This window comes from Mustela erminea, chromosome 7 (genome assembly GCF_009829155.1).
Source record: "Mustela erminea isolate mMusErm1 chromosome 7, mMusErm1.Pri, whole genome shotgun sequence".
Classification (NCBI taxonomy): domain Eukaryota; kingdom Metazoa; phylum Chordata; class Mammalia; order Carnivora; family Mustelidae; genus Mustela; species Mustela erminea.
In genome coordinates this window covers 70,967,571-70,986,550 of record NC_045620.1, presented here as the reverse complement: position 1 = coordinate 70,986,550, position 18,980 = coordinate 70,967,571, and the positions used below count along the sequence as shown (strand labels likewise).

Sequence of the window (18,980 nt, the reverse complement as noted above, 5' to 3'; positions counted from 1 at the left end):
AAGAAAGTAAAATGCATGAAATAATCAAGCTATTCCACAGAGAATACATAAATAGTTGTAGCTCTTTGAATTAGATAGATGGATAAACCAATAATATAACTAGATTTTTGTTTTCTCTTAAAAATTTATTTACATCTCATCCTAGCTCAAACTTTGGAAAATTCTTTTTTTTTTTATTGATATATACAGATGTAGCAACTACTCAATTGTCTCTAATTATCAAAAACAAGGCTTAAGGATTCATCTCATATTTTCTTGGTAATCACTGCTTTTGTAACTTAATTATAATGAATAGGCACTTATGTGTTAAATTGGTGTAAATGAATTCAGTGATTCTGTGATGAGTCTTTTGCTTATGTGAATATGTCCTTTGATTCATATCAATAATAAAATCATTATGGAATTTGGGATTCAAATCCCTGATCATAAATGTGTACATCTCAGGACATTTGCACATGTCTAGGCTAAATACAGTATCAATAGAAGTATATCTAAATATAAATATAAGTCTGACTCAATATTTAGTTACTATTTAAGTATAGTTTTTATTTTGTGAATCTTCAAAATATAAAAATGAATGGTTTCCATTCCCATTAATTAAATTTCCCTTTGTTTGCCATCTCTTTTACAAAGATATTCTAAAATATAAGAGCATGTGGATTGGTAAAGCTTGTAGAGAAGATGGCAGTTGCCTTTCAGTTACGATTGTCTCATTCTATTTGTTGGCAAACTATTTTTTAAAGATTTTTATTAATTTATTTGAGAGAGAGAGAGAGAGAGAGGGAGGGAGAGCATGAGAAGGGAGAAGGTCAGAGGGAGAGGCTGTCTCTCCACTGACCAGGGAGCTCCATGGGGGAATTGATCCTGGAACTGCAGGATAAGGACCTAAGCCAAAGGCAGTCGCTCAACCAACTGAGCCACCCAGGTGCCCTGCAAAATATTTTAATTAATGATATCTGACATATGCATATGCTCAACGTACCTCTTTACCTTGAATCCAGGGCTAAGTTAAAGTTCTAATTCTTCTTAGATTGTATTAGAGTTGAGGTTAGGATTGTATTGCTTTTGATATCTCTCTAATCTTGCACTGCTTCTTCCCATGAGAACTCTAAAATTATCTCTCAAAGGGACAAAGAGGAGCAATGGGAAAAATATCTTACCCTTTAATGAGGTTATTATGACAATAACCTCTCTGTCTGTGGTTTTTGAACTATGGGTTACAGCCTGTTAATCAGTCCTGAAATCAATTTGGTGGGTCATGTCCAGCATCTGTATTAATAAAATTACATAAGAAAATAATATCAGAGTGCCTCAGCAGTAATAGAGCCAAATATTTTTCTGTTAAACTTTTGCTTAACCGTGTGTGTGGGTGTACGTGTGTGTGCACTAGACGGTATAAAACCTGTGGATTAACTTAGGTGTTGTGATCAGAAAACTCTAGTCTAACCACAAAGTTATCATGACTATCTCGCTCTGGCCACAACAAACACATTCATAAAAGCATATTGGAATTTTCTTACAAGGCTCTGTTTAAAGTAGGCTCCAACACACCATAAATAAAAATTAGGATACCCAGTCACTCTGTCCTCACTTTCAGACTGTTGATGGGTGACTGTGAAAGTCCTGGCCCCAGGGAGGACACCGTGACTTTGGAAACTACTTAGTGTACTGAGCTGAGCAAACTCTGTGGGGGAGAGGAGAGCACCAGAGTGATCCCCCACTGAATTCCTCATCTCAGGAACCCTCCAAGCACCTCTTAGCGTGGACTTCCAGTACCACATGTTCACCAAGTGTTTTGTTTTATTTTGTTCTGTTTCTTCCTGAGCTGAATCAGGCTTTTTCCGTAAGTAAGAAGGCACATGGGAAAATTACACATTTTTTAAAAACAAATGCCCGCTCTTGTAAAACTTTGTCATTGTTCACTTCCTCTGTGTCTCCTAACAGTTGCCTCTCAGTATCATATATTCATTTCTAAGAAGCCATTTTTAACTAATTAGAAAACAGGGTGTGGCACTTCTCACACTTTTGTCTTAAAAACAGAAATCACTGCGTTCATTCCATACTTTTGCTTACAATGTATATAATACATATTATATACACATATATACATGTATGTGTGTATACATACATGTATATATACATGTATGTGTGTATACATATCTCCACCTTTCCTTTTGCCATTAATCCTCTTTCTCACCATTTTCTAACTTCCATTAGCTGCTGCAGAGGACAGGGATCATCTTTTAACTCACTTCTTAAAGCATTTTGGACAGTTAAAAATGCTTGTAATGAAATTCTATTAGGAAGAGAAAATGACATCATTCTATCTCAAAATCGTATATTTCATTTCCCCCAAATTATATTTTTTCATGTTTTTTTTCTAAGTAGGATTTTACAGTGCCTGTATGTTCCTAAATGAGTTTTCTTCCAGACATTTGCACGAATGTGACCTGTAAAAGTGAATACATTGTCCTTTTGCCTTCTTGCTACGTCCCTCCAAAATCCCTGTTATGTTCCCCTCTTTGGAAGGCCAAAATAGCAATGCCTTTAAGTGTTTCTCTCCTGAGAGCTTTTTCTATTTCTTTCTGTGGACGTCTAGAGAGACAAATCTCCCCTTAGTGACTTGGCTGCCTGTGCAGTCTCTGTCAGTGGCGTTCGTGGCTTGCTCTCACGCAAGAACAGATCCCATTACACCGCGCATCTTGAAAAGTACCCCTTCTGCTGGGTTTCAGATTGCTCCTGGGGACAGTGCAGAGGCCAGTGGCCCTGCATCCTTAGTTAGTTGCACGTTTGACATTCATTACAGGCTGTATTTTCATTTGGGGATGGACTTTAGGTATTCTGTGAAACTGCTAAAATGCATCTTCTACCTATCCTCTATTCACACTAGACTCTCCCCTTCTTGTCGCTACCTTTGTACCCCAACTTCTGTCTCCTGGCCTGTCTATCTGTATATCTGCCCCCTAAATCCCTGAGGCCCTCTCTCAGCAGACATTTCTAAGTCTACTTTCTTTCTTAATATTCTACCTATTCTGCTTTATGGTCTAGACCTGAAAAATAAATCTGAGACAATCTGGTAACATATAGTGAGATGTCATTCTTAGGTATATTATTTTCATTTTTATAATATCCTTCTGGAGACAACATTGGTGGAATTTTGAATAATTTGGTGGTACATGATAGAAGTTTTAATCAAAAACTGCCTTCAGTCTTTCATTTTTTTTTTCATTTAATGGATCCCACAAATATTTTTTCTGTGATTCTCAATTAATCCCATTTGAATGTCTACCTTTTCATCCTCTGCTTAAAACCAGGGTTCCTGCATATTTGTAAACTAATAGAATTATTCTCCTCTTACATTTGGAGTGAGTTGGGAAAGACTTGCAATTTAGATGACTAACTAGTTTGGATTAAAAATTTTTAAAAAGTAAACAGCCAGTTTGACTTGGTTCTTATGATGAATCATGATACACAACACTTATGCAGTGCTTATTATAAACCAGATGCTTTATTAATACCATTTTTTTAACACTTAGAGCAACCCTGAGAGGTTACTAAATATTACTAAACCCATGTTATGGATGAATAGACCAAGACCATAGAGCTTATCAATAGATTGATACACTTAAGAGTGGTGAAGTCAAGTTTTGACATAGATAATCTGTCAAACTATTGTTTTCATTAAAAGCAATCGAGTCAGTTAAAGGTGGGTGCATGCAATCTTTTTTTTTTTTTTTTAGTTTGCAGATGTACACCAGCTTTGAAAATGAGCACTCACCAACTGTGAATCTGACTTTAGTCCAAAGGGTAGTGTATCATGTCAGCTTCTCCTTTCTTTTTCTTTCTTTTCTGACTGACCTGTTGGAGAATGATATAGAATGGTGATTTCTCTTTCCTTCCATCCTTTTTTTTTTTTCTTTAAGTCTTCCTTTTTCTTTTCTTTATTTACCTGTTGAAGACTGACAGACTCTCAGTTGGCCATCCACTTTGGTTTTGACTCCCCTGGGAAGGATAAGGCACCTGTGGAACAGAAAGAAGAATCAGAGCTGTCTGCCCTCAAGGAGCATCCCCTCAGGCAGACGAAAGGGAGAAAGGGTGATTCTCTGAGCATGTTGTACTCTGTAAAGACCTGTGTGTTCTCTTGTCTCTGCAACAGGTACCATTTCTGTCAACACACTGCGCACGCCCTACACGGCGCCTGGCGAGAGTGAGATTCTGGACCTGGATGATGAGCTGTACCTGGGGGGCTTGCCAGAGAACAAGGCTGGCCTCGTCTTCCCCACCGAGGTGTGGACTGCTCTGCTCAACTACGGCTACGTGGGCTGCATTAGAGATTTGTTCATTGACGGCCAGAGCAAAGATATCCGGCAAATGGCTGAAATTCAAAGTACTGCTGGAGTGAAGCCCTCCTGTTCAAGGGAAACAGCAAAACCGTGCCTTAGCAATCCTTGTAAAAACAACGGCATGTGCAGGGATGGGTGGAACAGATATGTCTGTGATTGTTCCGGAACAGGCTACCTTGGCAGGTCCTGCGAGAGAGGTAGGATTCCAAAAACCAAGCAGCTGACTCCCCTGAGACGAAAAAGTGCATTAAATGTTGACCTCAGACCTTAAACTGACCGTTGGAGCATAATGCATGCTCTGAGAGGTAAACACCTACAGGCCAAGCTGCCTACTAATGAGTCGTACAGGATTTTCAGAGGGCCTGATTCTGGGAAGACACGGAGTTTGAAGTGGTATTGCAGGAGGAAATATGTTAGTCTTTCAGATCCTCCAGAGCATGGGCTAAAGATGAGTAACTGAGAGCAATGACAGTCTCTTTTGCCCAGTTTTAATTTCAGGACCCTAGAAAGTAAAGAAGCTATGAATTAGAGATATTTATGGAATCCAGCACTAATATCCATGGCCAGAAAAAGAGCATGTGAAGCCACTTCCCTAACACTGTGCAGTGAGACTAAAGTTAGTCTGCTCACTTCCCCTTGGTCTACTTCTCCGGGTTTGAAATTTAGAAAGTAAGGTGACTTTCAATCATCTAATTTACACTGGCAATTTCAGAAATGCACCCTTATTTCAAAGACACTTACCTTTGCTTAGGACCTGAGTGATCACAGAAGATTTACCTCTGCTATATTTACCTCTGTGGTATTAAGGCTCAATGTGTCTGCGGGGCTTCGGAGCAGCTGCCTTCCTTTCTTCTCTAGTAGGAAGCACAGCTACATTTTTTTTTCTTTTCCTCTCCCATTAGAAGGAGAAGAATAAGGATAAAAGGAAGAATGAAAAGCAAAGACAAGCCACTGTTTGTCTATAGACTAAAGGGGGAACAGCAGAGGGACAAAGTCCTCTCATCGACCTAAGAGTATCAGATAAATGCTTTAGTCACTATACCCATTGCCACTCATTTTCAACAATGGAACAAAAAAATCAATATGGAAAACTATTGATGAGTTGTTCCATTGTCCTCTCATGCTTCAAATAACTCTGCATTAGACAGTTAGCCTGAAAGCTCCTGTTGTGTATTGTATAAACTATGTACATTTAGTTTCCTTTCCCCCTTTCCATCCTGAAATCATTTAATTTGTTTAAGCTCACACTTCCTAGAGAACAGAAACAGTGATTTTCTAGAATCCAAAGTTGAGATGTGACTTTGGTTCTCTGTCTTAATGAAGAGATTCAGTTTATCAGTTCTATTATTAACATTAATCAATCTGAAAATAGTAATAAATAATCTAATAAACTAATTTAATGAATTCAATTTAAATTACCAACCAAAATACTGTTACTGTTCTGCACTCTACAGTTAGATAGGTCAATAGATGGGTAAGTATATTAATCACCTAGATTCGTTCATTCTCCTAGTACTGAATTGCAATTCCTACCCATGGAATAGAGGTTAGCTATTTCTGTGTAGTTTCAAGTGTAAGGTGTATATTCTCTGTGAATTCCCTCTTCTCATTTCCTTCTCTAATTTCAGTTTATTTGTTTCATTGTATGGTCTTCAGAAACTGGCAAAAGGGGCCAACAGTAACCACCAAAAAGGCAACAAAGTTTGTAAGACATATTACAACTTAGACATAATGGGAGATTCGCAGGCCTGCATGATTTAAGCTGTTGTTTTCTTCTTAATCACCCAGAGAGCTGCCAGTTACACGATGCTTCCTGCTTAAGTGAAGCTAGAAAAGGCTATCACCGTAACTGTCACGCAGATTCCAAAAGCCTTCAGTTAAATATGTGTGGTGTACCACCCTGTGGCAAGATCCTGCTACTACATATGGCAGAAATTAAAAATAGAAATTGTCAAGCTTCCTGAGCCAGAATGAGGGAAAGGGACTATTTTTATTTCGCAATAATTAGAAGGAGGGGTGGCAAGCATATGTAGATTTGCAAATGAGAATTTAATAGCAACCTTCATCACTGGGATCCGGCATACATTTTTATCTGACAGGTGGCTAGAAATTTCTGCAGATTTCTTTGTCTCCAGGTTGGTTGTGTGTTGAGGAAAAAATGGTCATTTTTGTGCGATTTTTGTTTCCAGACCACCCAGCGTATTGTTAGAAGTCTTTGTTTTTCAGAATTAATTTTCTTGCTCACATTATGGTATTTCCTGAGAACAGTGGTGATGTGGGATGCTTGTCATGCTCAATACCACAGAATTTGGCTTCTGTCCAGTTCCCAGCTATGCCCTAGTTCAGTCAACATAGGATCATGCCCAGCCCTTGGGGTTTCCAGTTAAAAAGAAAGAGCTTTGACTGTGGTTCTTCTCCAGATATACTCTGATCACAATAGGGTGTTAATCACCTAAGAGTTGATGGACAACTCCTGAAATTAAAAAAATAAATAAATAAAGTAAAGGTACTAGTGGTCTCCATCTTACTATTACTGAGCAATAATTGATAATTTATAAAGATTATTGTTCATAGTAAATAAAAAGTGTGTTCAAGTCCTTAGATAATGCAGCCTGAGGAATAATATTGCAGTCACATTACTATAGAAAATTTTTATTCTGCATTAAGTAAGCAAAGGAATTTATAAGAAAGAGTATATGCTGACCTAGGCAATTAAGGAAAATAGTATTTTTTATGTGCATCGATCCCATAAGGATGAGTAATATAGAAATAATGTGCAATTGAATATAAATTAAATTCAGCATTTTCCCTCCTACTTTATTTTTAATAAAGCTGAGAATTTGTGGAGACTTGGCTGTGTAGAAATTATTCTTGGTTATGTGTATATGTTGTAATCAGAGGTCTGCTTTATACTTGTTTGTTAAAACTCTAACAGATGGAGAGACAGATGTCAGAGCAATATAATTTGGCTCCCTGTCTGATTTTCATCGTTGTGCACAATATGTGACTGCCTTTCGGCAAAACTGAGCACAGGTGTACACTTTAGACGGCAAGAAGGAATAATACAGAAAAGCAAATTTATCAAACTTAACGACAAAGGGGAAGGAGATACAGGAGACAAAGCTGAAACTTTTTTCTCCCCCTCTGGGAAGTATTGTATTGGAATTAGCCTTCTAAAGTACTCTTTTGTGTTCTAAGGGGTAAGATAATTTTACTAATGTGAAAGGAGGCTGTCAAATAGCATAACCTTCAAATGTCAGAGTGTTTACCATTTATTTGGCAACTCTAGACTCCAACTTGTGCGTTTTCCATTTCTTGTCTAATTAAACATTAACTCTAATTATGAGGAATCATTTAGGTGCTCATTTGTCGTTTATCAACAAGTTATTTTCACATTGAGAATTATTTAAAATGTACTCAAGTTTTATTACTTTACTATATTATTTCATTCCTGCAGTTTTTTTGGAGAATGTTATAGGCTAATGATTCTGATTGTTCTCCAACTTTGGATTGTATTTCATACTATGTTTATGATCCATTGTCAGTCATCTCTATTTCTGGAAGGATGTTCCCCCTCCTTAGTTTTTAATAAAATTAAGCTGCATTTTATAGAAGATTATAAAATCATTTTAAAATGTGATTATTGAATAATAGACACTAGGTTTATAGATTAAATAAATAAAGGAAAATTAACAACAGTTCAGTTCTTTTATCAATATGATGCTGAGGAACTGAGTAATAGATAATGACTTTTAAATGTTTATTCAGGTGTTTGTTGCTCTATAGATATGGATAATGATTGGCTCTAGTTTAGGCAAAGAAATAGTAAAGAACAAATCTCCCTTGATATTATACAAGAAACACTTTTTTTTCCTAGAGATCACCATAGTTTTACAATCATGTTTTAATTTTTTAATTAATTAATTAATTTGTGAGAGAGAGAGAGGAAGCGCATGGATGCAGGGGGTGGGAGGAGCAGAGAAGGAGAGGCAGAGAAAGAGAATCTCAGGCAGACTCCCTGCTGATGGTGAAGCCTGATGTGGAGCTCGATCTAACCCCTGAGATCATGACCAGGACCGAAATCAAGAGTCAGACATTTAACTGACTGAGCTACCCACGTGCCCCTTAATTATGTTTTGAGTAAACTACTGCAGTTTTTCTGTTAGGAAACTTATCTAATAATAAAAATATGTGGTATAATGTAGAACCATACTATTTTAAAAGGATTATATTTTATTTTCTCAAAGTCAGGTCAGTGCCTAGCCACAGGACTGGTATTTTGATAAATAGATGCTAGCCTGTCATTTAGTGGCACAGTGTGTCTTTCAAAGTAGACTTCAGCAAATATTATGTCCACATACTTTACCAAAATTAGATTCCACTTAACAATAGGCAGAGTAAATACTTAACTTCTTTTTTTTTTTTTTTAAGATTTTATTTATTTGACAGACAGAGATCTCAAGTAGGGGAAGAGGCAGTCAGAGAGAGAGAGAGGAGGAGGAAGCAGGCTCCCCACTAAGCAGAGACCCTGATGCAGGACTCCATCCCAGGATCCTGGGATCATGACCTGAGCCAAAGGGAGATGCTTAACCCACTGAGCCACCCAGACGCCCCAATACTTAACTCCTTTAGTGAGCATTTATGTAAGCTTGATATCCAAATGAAAATAAGCTCTTTCCTATATCTTCAGTATCAAATGCAATCCTTAATTCAGTTAAGTACGTACTGAAGCTCTTCTATGTGCCTGGCCCTCTTCTATGTGCCTGAAGGTTATGCTATTTGACAGGTACTCAGCTACTGCTAGAACAATGTATAGGAGAGCCTAACCCTGCCCTCACAACATTTACATTCTAAAGGGTGAAACAGATAACTATATAGAAACATATAAGAAATGGTAACTGTGAAGAAGAAATGAGTAAGTAGATATGGAATAATTGGAGGAAGGATCAGTGGAGTGCTTGAAGCAGAACTCTTGAAGTCACATTTGACCAGAGACCTGAATGCCAACGGAACCAGCCATGTAGAGGTTTAGGGTTAAGCCTTTTAAAACAGACAGGTCCACAAGTGCAGGTACTTGAATGAGGGATGAAATCAGTGTGGCTGGAGTTTACTGAACAAGTGGTGGAGATGCTCAAGGTTGAGGCCATGGAGAAGGGCTGGGGCCAGATCACGGAGAACCTTGTGGGTAGAAAAGCAGTACGGCTTTTATTCTAACTGCAGTGGAAAGCTATTGGTGGGAGGTGGGGAGACATAATTTAAGCAGTGTAGGGATATAATCTGCTTTATTTCTTTAAAAGTTTAGCATGGCTGCTGTAGACAGGAAGAAAGAGTAGAAGTGGGAAAACCGCTGAGGGAGCTCTGATAGTGGTCTAGGTGCGAGATTGGAGCAGAGGAAGAGATACTTGGGTGATAAGGATAAGAAGCAATAAATTCAGGAAATGGCTTGGAATTAGAGCCTACAAGACTTATAGACTTGCACATAGATTGGGCATTGCAGAGAGTTTAAGAGAAAAATCAGAAAAGCTAAGTTCTGAACAATGGGATTATGCCATTTACTAAGCTAGAGAACATTGGTGAAGGAGCATGTGGAGTTGGTTCATGGCGGGGGGGTTGACTATAGTATTTAAATTGGAAATCTTAAGTGAGTGATGGATGAAAGAACTCGGGAGAGAAGTCAGGCTATTAATAAATATTAGGGGGAGTTGACCAAGATCCCTTAAGTCAAGAGGCAGGTGGAAGAGAAGAGCACCAAGAAGGTATACCTAGAAGGAACCTTCCTTTCTTTATCTGTTCTGGATATGCATTCAGTCCCATGATGACAACAACTAATGATTAAATATTTGACTCTCCTGACTTTTTGACAGACAAACTTGCAAAACCACAACTCCAGAATAAGTCCCAATAATAAGCAACTGTATCATTAAAGCTAATCATGCCATGTAAATGGGCAAGATAATGAGAATTTCCAAGTTTCCTTTAATTCCAGCTGGTTTTTCTTTTGTTAAGCGGTATTCTGCATTGTCAGAACCAATGAGAAAGCAGAATTACTCATACTTGTTTTGCAACGTTCCACCACCATATGGTGTTTAACATTAAAGTGTTCTATTTCTTAAAGCATGCAGTTTGTGATCATCAGTTTCTGGTGTCCTCTTCTTTATGTGTTTAATACAGTATTAAGCGACTTCTCTCTTTTTAAAGCAGACCACTTTGATTTAGTAGCACAAACTAAAACATGCAAACTCTGCAGACCCAGTCATGTTTATTCAGTATTACCAAAATACATAGTTATTGGCTTTTTGGTGATAGCATCACATTTTCAGAACACCAGAGTAGTGCTGACAGAAGATGATTTCAGCTACTCCTTCCCTGTAAATAAAGCTTAAAATGAGGTCAGTTTGTGTCTTTGTAAAACTTAGTTACCTCGTTAAACAAAGTGACTCAGAAGAAGCGCCATGTGTTGTTTGGAGCTACTTCTTTTCTCTCTTTGAACATCACCTTTGGTAAAATGTTGACCTTATTCTAACATTTAAGTCATTTCTTTTACTTTTTTTGATCCTATGAAGGCAGATACTATGAAAGAAGATAATGATGGAAACTTCTAGAATCATGGACTTTTAGGGTGGCTATGGCCTTAGAGATCCTCTGCTAGCACCTCCTCATTTTGTTGTGCAAAAGCAGATTTGGGGGAGCTAGTGGCCCAGCCATGTATAAACATGCATTAAGTAATTGCTTACTTAGTCTGTGCCTCAGCCCAGGCTCATACTGTGACTAAGACAAAAGAATGTGATCTCTGCCTTTGAGAAGGGAGACACACACACACGAACACCGATAAACCAGCATGATGAATGCCATAGCTAGAAAGGGCTATGCGATCAAAAAGGGAAGTAGTGCCATCTCTGTGCCTGTGGTTTAGCAGACTTCACAGAAGTCCTCATTATGGTGACTTCTCGTCCCAGCTTTAAAAAAAAAAAAAATGTTCATTTCTGAGGAAGATGAGCTGCGTTTGCAGTGTTGTGTTCTATCTAGAAGCCATTAATAGGTCTCACTGTCCTTTTTCACAGAGTAAGTTAGTACCAAACTGACCAAGAACTTTGATATTCACTTCCCATCTGTAGAGGCAACGGTTCTGAGCTACGATGGGAGTATGTTTATGAAAATCCAGCTCCCAGTGGTGATGCACACAGAGGCCGAGGACGTGTCCTTACGGTTCCGATCCCAGCGCGCCTATGGCATTCTCATGGCAACCACCTCCAGAGACTCGGCAGACACCCTCCGCCTGGAGCTGGATGCAGGGCGTGTGAAACTGACGGTCAACCTAGGTAACAACTCCCCTTCCCCCATAAAACTAATACTTTTCACTTTTTGTTCAGTTTTGCCTGCAAACATTTATCGAGTAGCCTGTTTTGCCATGGAAAGTTAAAACACTTAACGGTCTCATTTTCATCATTTAAATTAATTTAGGTTTTGGGGGCATCTTTTTGATTGTTTCATTTTGTTGAACATAATTTACCATTTTGTGATTTCTACCACTGAGGATTCTTAAAAGGGAAGCCGTATGTACCAATGAGGTCAATTGAAAGTATAAATTGTTAGGCTTGAAGAGGCCTCAAATAATTTCCGTCGTTGTATTTACTAGTATTCTGATTTGCTATAGAGGACACCCTTTCAGATGAATAAAAACCCATCTGCTTTTATTTAGATAAGATCTGCACAAAATGTCAAATTTCTGCTCTGTGATGTAGACAACAGTTACTTTTACTGTACTCTCTGGGCTTCTCCTTTGACTAGTCACCTTTGTGGTACACCATCTTTTCTGTTTGGAAATACTGTGTGGTGATATTTTGCTATCAAACAGCAATCCACAACCCTTCAATGCCCAAAGACTGCGGCCCGTAGCAAACAGCCATGAGAACACTAAAACACAGGCTCTTCTACAGAGAAATAATGCTTTCCTGCTTCATTGTAGCATTAGGAGAGAGTCACTACAGTAAAACCTCAAAAAGCTATATGAAATATGGGAGAAGGTTAGGCCGAATTAAGAAAGAGTTGGAATTGTAGACTTAAAAAAATATGCAGTTTTGTTTTCGATTACTTTCCAAAACACAAATTGATAGCTAGGAAGGCTTCTTAAGGAAAGGTCTTACTAGGCTGATTTTAATGGGTGGATAAGAATTATCAGTAATTAGGATGTCATTTCATGGAAGTTGTGCCATCAATGTACAGTGAAGTACTGGGATTCAGTTTTCTTCCTGAAGTTCATCTTTTACAACTTGTTTAATTTTTCTCAGGCAATTTTTGTTTGTCAAGAATTATAAATATTCTGCCCAATAAGTTTCGTTACTATCAGTAGCTCCAAGAGGAGAACAAATTAATGAGGTTTTACTGTATTTCCTGGAAGTGCTCAACACACACAAAAATAAATTAATGGAGAAAGAAAAATAAAATTTGAAACATAGTTTGACACAAAGAGTAGCGAAATGTGATGAGGTGAGGCATTTGTGGAAACTCTACCTACAGTTTCAAATTGTGCTGGGCAGAATGGTAGCTCATAAAGAATAAAATTATTTCAGTGGTAGCTTATTGCATACAATTACATTCAATTAATATTAGCTAAATAAAGTTAAATAATAAGGGTGTTTTTTTAAACATCGCTGAAGAATGCAGGGCAGTCATTTACTGTTCTGTTAGAGTTCCCTCTAGTGACAATGATAGGTTACTACAACAAGTCAAAGGAAATTGCCTAATCGCAGTAAAGGGGCTGCTAGCCAAAGTGGAAACACTCATGGGACTTTTCCAACAGCAAAGCATTCTGTGGAAAGAGTTGTGTAGGTGCTGGTCCTTGGCTGTTTGCAACCACTTTTCTGATGCGGTTGACGACACATGACAAACTCAGCTATATGGAAACAGAATCTAGGTTTATATTTTTCATGTTCCCCAAAGGCATTAAATACTACAACAAAAACCAACAAATATGTATCTATACATAAAATAAACATAAAACATCCCACACAGTCCTTTAAAGACAGCCCTTATAATCACAGTCTGTGTTATTCAGATCAGACATTCTGTTCTTAGATCATCCGTGTTTATAGAAAAAGCAAGTGTAAGAAAAGGAAGTTCAATACCCATGCTAACCATGACACGTAGCACATAGAGATAACATTGTTAGCTCCTAAAAGAGGCATAGGCTCCTGTACTCTGAAGAATGACATTACCTCTTAGCTACTGCTGGCTACTAGAAGAAAACACAGTTGTTTCTTTCTTCCTCCAATTAATACAAGGCGTGGAATCCGGCCAGTATCTGGCTGCTAACTTCTTTTCCTAAGCCAATGATAATAACAAAAATAAAATACATTAGGGTAAAGTTAGAAGATCTTCAACTTGCTCTCCATTTGATCACCACAATTCTCAAGAGTTCTATTGGCCTTTGTGGGATATTAGACTCTGAAGGTCCAAGATGTCTGAGCCTAGCTGGGCTTGCACTGTACCCCATTGTGACGGAGCTGAATTAATTATGCTGAAAACAATGATATGTTCTTTCACAGATGGGGAGAAAGTCGCAGCCAGTCTAAGCCAAGCATCTTTGACAGTTAACAACGCTTTCTTTCACTTAGATTTGTCACCATGTAGCTTTGTTTGAATTGGCCATTTTTTTAAAAAAAAACCTATTGTTGTTTCCAATGTGAAGTTTTATAACAATGAATCTGGGTTCTAGAAGTATGTAAAGAATACATGATATGGAGTGGCCATATTTGCATGTGTCTGTCCCCGGAAGGGTGGACTGTGATTTTATTGGATGTCTGCAGCTATTACCTTGAAGGATAAATTTTCATTTTTCATCTATTCTTCCCCATCTAGATTGTATCAGGATTAACTGTAATTCCAGTAAGTGCCTATTCAAAATTTTTAAAATGTTATTCCTCCATTATGATGTAAGCTAGTCCAGAAAAAAATGAAAGCAAGACAAAGACGTTTATCAAACTCATGAATTCACTTTGGAAGTGTGCCAGTCCATCATCTGGGTTGTAAAAATTCATTTTGAATTCTGTCCAGCTGGAGACTTTCCTCCTGTAGTTCCTATATCTAAAAGAGGTGACAAATATTTTAGAGCAGAAGATGCACACACCTCTCTAGACCTTTGAATAAGGCAAGTAGCATTTGTGTTTTGCCTGATCTCGGACTCTGATAGCTCTCTTCTTCACCAGATTAGGAAAAAATACCATGGGTAGTATTTCCTTCACTTTCTTTTTTTAATCTCTTGACTCAAAATATAGAAAAAATTTTTGAATTCCTTTTGAGAGCTACTATTAAATTCTTCTAAATTCAGCCAAAATTCTACTTAGAAAAATGTATTTTTCAATGTTATATGTATATATATAAAGAAAATTACTTATCTAAGAGTTTTTTTTCTTATTCATTAAGAGTATTTACATGATGAATTTTTACATCCTCATCACATATCTGCAAAAATAATCAAAACCCTTCAAATCTGTGATATGCATGCCAAATGATGAATCAGAAAAGATGCATGGACTGAGTTTTATTTGACTATGGACTAGAGAACCTGAAAGGATATAAGGACTGTGATTTTATTTTGAGTCGTAGCATTACCTTAAGAATAAATTCATTTTATTTCTTTACGTAAATGTTTAGGTTTTTTTCCTTTCCAGTTTTGCTGACCACATCAAGGAATTCCTCCAATGATACCAAAGTTGTTAGCTATGTAAATAAAAATGGTTCTAACCAAGATTCTAATCTCTCATTGTTCTAGTCAATGAGAACAAACATTTTCTATATCCTTGGAAAATGCTGAATGTGAGTTGATCAAGTCTACTCCCGAAACCATTGGCTGTGTTGGCAAATAGCAATGTCATCCTCTGAGGAACAAAATGGTGGTCCTCAACATACAAAACAAGAAGCTTTATTAATGAAATGCATACTACTTTGAACACCATGCGTCTTATAACTCAGATTTGTCTTCAAATATTTTAGTATTCATTTTAAAGTAACATAAATATGAATCTTTCTAATCATAGCAATAAAAAAGTAACTGAATCATGATTTATGAAAAATTAAATTGATACACTATCATACAGGGCATAAAATATTATCTCGAACGGAACAGTTCCTGAAGTAATCTCTCGAAACTCTCACACAGGTAGGACTTTTCAAATTTACATCATCTCCTTTCAGACGCCATTCCACACTTCCTGAGAAGGAGCACAGTTTTTGAGTCTCACACCAAGGTCCAGTTTGCTTTCAGCTCTGGGGCACTCATGCGGGCAAAACGGCAATCAAGAAATAGTTTCCCAAAGCTAGATTTGTGCCTTAATGCAGTTATACATATTCTTGATACATCCTGAGTCTGAGAAAATAATGGGAGGAAAATACTCCTTTCTAGACTCCCATTTTATGTACTCTTATTTATTTCTATTAAGCATATAATAAAGTATGAATGTTTAAATTTACTAAGTGTAACTATATAAACTCTAGTATTTGGAATTCTAGTATGGGAGTTAACCAAATCAAGTGTGATGCTGTGTTTTCTAGCTATATAAGTGACTCTTTTAGAAATAGATACTTATAGTCTTATTACCCTTGTTAGACACTTCTCTTCAGTTGGCTTATATTATGAGATTCTAATATTCAGCACAGTCTTTTTTCCTCTGGATATTCCACAGAATAATACCTTTGAGGACAAAGGTTTTTTGCTGGTTAGTGAAATTTTTCCCTTTTTTAAGGAGTATGTGTTACATGTAAAGTACTTGAATTAAATGAGTGACTGTGAGCTCTCAGTGCACACCTCGGACAGGACTGCAAATGCCTTAACTTGACAGCAGTCACTGGAAAAGAACATTCGATGAGCAGGTAACACTTTCATTTTCTTTTCCCTTTGTTTTATTTGGGGAATAGTGGGCAGATGTGGCGAGAGCCCCAAATTCCATCAAGAAATCATGTTTTTCCTCAAAGGTTGGAGAGGGAGGAATTTACATATCAAATAATGCAAATCTAATTCACAGTGATTAAATAAGCAAAGATTTCCACCTGGAGTGCATTTCCTACCCCGTAAAAATATGAATTGAAATATCTGTATCTCAGTATAACTTGTAGTTTGAGTGGCTGGTTTATTACATTTATCCCCTGTGAACTTTAAGTTTGTCTGAAACCAAAATGAATGTACATTTATTAAATCACAGCCATCTACCATCTATCATCGTCTCTAAAAATTATATCATACCTAAGATACAACTGTATTATGAAATTAATATGACATCCTTAAGGAAATTTCCACAGCAAATATACAAACTGTAATGTAAAAGATTATCTTAGGTTGGGAATTAATATTAACTCTAAATTATTAAGGTTGGATGGAAACATTTTTAACCTTCTCTATACTTACTCAGAATTGCTCTGCTGTTTCCTTTGGTGCTCCATCCTTCATCCCCGCTTCATACCTTACCCCCAGGGTAGAGCAGATGTTACTTGATAAGGAAAAGTTAATATATATGGTACCAGACTTTCCAATCATTGCCCTTGAAGAATAAGTAGTAGGTGAAGAGGAAAGACGATCTAGCTGCATGTATTCAGACGTGTGGGACCATCAGAGATGGCAGGTGTGTTCCTTTTTCAGCCATTTCTGTTTGAGTAGTTTATATGCACCACTAGTCTTTGGTCGACAGGCTGGGGCAGAATCTTTTGTTCGGCTTTCTTGGAGAAAGGGCAGATTTGAATTCCAGAGACCATCTCTGGCAGATTCTTGTGGCCACCATTTTTCCTCTTTGTAGAAAAAGCTGTCAAGAATCTTTAAATGGAAAGAGAGCTTGCTTTCATTTAAAAATCAAAAGCTTATTTTCATGTGTGGAAAGGGTACTTTTTAAAAAAGAACCATCTCTATGAATAGTGGTCATCTCAATGCCAAAATGTATGCTTTGATCTTTCAGATTACAAATGGAATGTCTCGGCACACAGTCCCAGACCAGTCCCAGCTCTCTGACATCCTTTAGCTTATATCATTGCTAAAATATGTTTGTTCGTCTGCACCTTGGAATTAAATTAAGGTCAGTTTGTGCAGATTCATGACCTGGAAGGTGAGCATGGAAGTTTGTTATCTTCCACACTCCATTCTCTTCTATCCATGATAGAAATAAAGGAATAGTCAGATTTCTTGCACCTTCTCAATCAACTGCAATATTGAGAACATGCCATCAGGAAATAATGTGTATGGAAGTTGCTTAAAGAGCCACCATCTTTTAATGCATATCATTTCTTCTCTGAATAGTATTTCAAAAAAGTAGATGAGAAAGGACTCTAAAGTCATATTCTTCTACCACAAAGAGAAAAAAAATTCAAATTAATAAAAAAAGACAATTTATAGACTACTTTGCAAAAAATAATTATTGTAGAAATTACTAACCAATCATTAATGAGTTATTGAGAAAATCCTAATCAGATTGAATAGTACTTTTCTGACTGACACATGAATTATTTGCATGAAAAGTCGTGTTTGACAGTCTCTTCCCTAGGTTCATATTAATGGACTTAATATATCTTTTATTAAAAACTGTAAAGATTGCAAAGGAAATTTTCTAATCCTCATGAAATTATCCCAAATTCATTATTAGTTGGATCTGTACTGGCCATCATTCTTACTGTGTATTCCCTTTGTCTGCCAAAGTACATAGTCTAGTATAATCTTGGTTAACTCTGAGGTAGACTTACCAAGACAGTCTCAATCTTTAATTTGGTGTCCAGTAGTTCCCTACAGGACTTCCAAATTCATTAGTTTATGTATTTCTCTGCAATTTTTTTTTTTTTAGAAAACTTAGATTTGTAGTGATATATTGCATCTTTAAATGATCCCAAATTTTATTCTCTCTCTTAAAAAATGTTAGTGCTATAATCCTTAATGGTTTAAATACATTGGACATTTGAAAACAAAATGTGTTCCGATCAACTATAGATGAGTCCTGATTGTCCTGTAAGTAACTAAATATGTAATGGACGCAGGGAGACATTTGTGCTTATGTTTTTGTTAGTATTTCTTTCCTTGCTTTCTTTTATTTATTGCTTTATTGGTTTGCTTGTTTTTGTCTTTTCAAATCAATGACATAATTACAGAATATCCTTCTTGCTCACAGGAAGGCTTGGGGCGACCTCTGTATCCACATAAAAATTGATTTTAATATAAACTCACGATCTCTGTTGTTTGTTTTGCGTCTTGGCATTGTTTTGGTTTCTTTATGCCTTGTATATATGTCTCTTCTCCTGCCCACCTGATCTTTCTTCCAAAGACGTACTCTTCCTCTCCAAGTACCAAGACGTACTCTTCCTCTCCACTTTCAATATTGTTTCCTCCTGTTTGGTTTCCTCTTGTTTTCTTAAAAGAATAAAAATTCTCTGGGTTGACAAAATATTTTAAGAGGCAGACCCTACAACGACCTTTGGCTTCTCACAGAAAGGGGTTTGGTTAGTACAATGACAACAAAATTGCAGATCATGTTCAAGTCGACAAGATGTCAGGGGTTGAAGTTCAGCTCTTTTCATTTGCAGTTCAGTGTCTAAAGTATCAGAGAGAAAGAGAATGTGAGGCCAAGTACTTAACCTCACTTTGCACTTGGGCAGAGTGAAGAAACACTC

General features: G+C 37.1%; 1 protein-coding gene across 27 annotated transcripts in view; it reads left to right on the top strand.

Annotated features, from left to right (window-relative positions):
• NRXN1 (neurexin 1) overlaps positions 1 to 18,980 on the top strand; it is a 1,166,070-nt gene that overhangs the window by 521,368 nt on the left and 625,722 nt on the right. For 17 of the 27 annotated variants that reach the window (XM_032352087.1, XM_032352076.1, XM_032352072.1 and 14 more), the window contains 3 exons: positions 4,157 to 4,540; positions 11,459 to 11,662; positions 14,202 to 14,228. In XM_032352087.1, coding sequence (XP_032207978.1) covers positions 4,157 to 4,540; positions 11,459 to 11,662; positions 14,202 to 14,228 — 615 coding nt within the window. The remainder of the gene's footprint in view (positions 1 to 4,156; positions 4,541 to 11,458; positions 11,663 to 14,201; positions 14,229 to 18,980) is intronic. The other 10 variants (XM_032352097.1, XM_032352096.1, XM_032352106.1 and 7 more) reach the window with 1 other exon arrangement.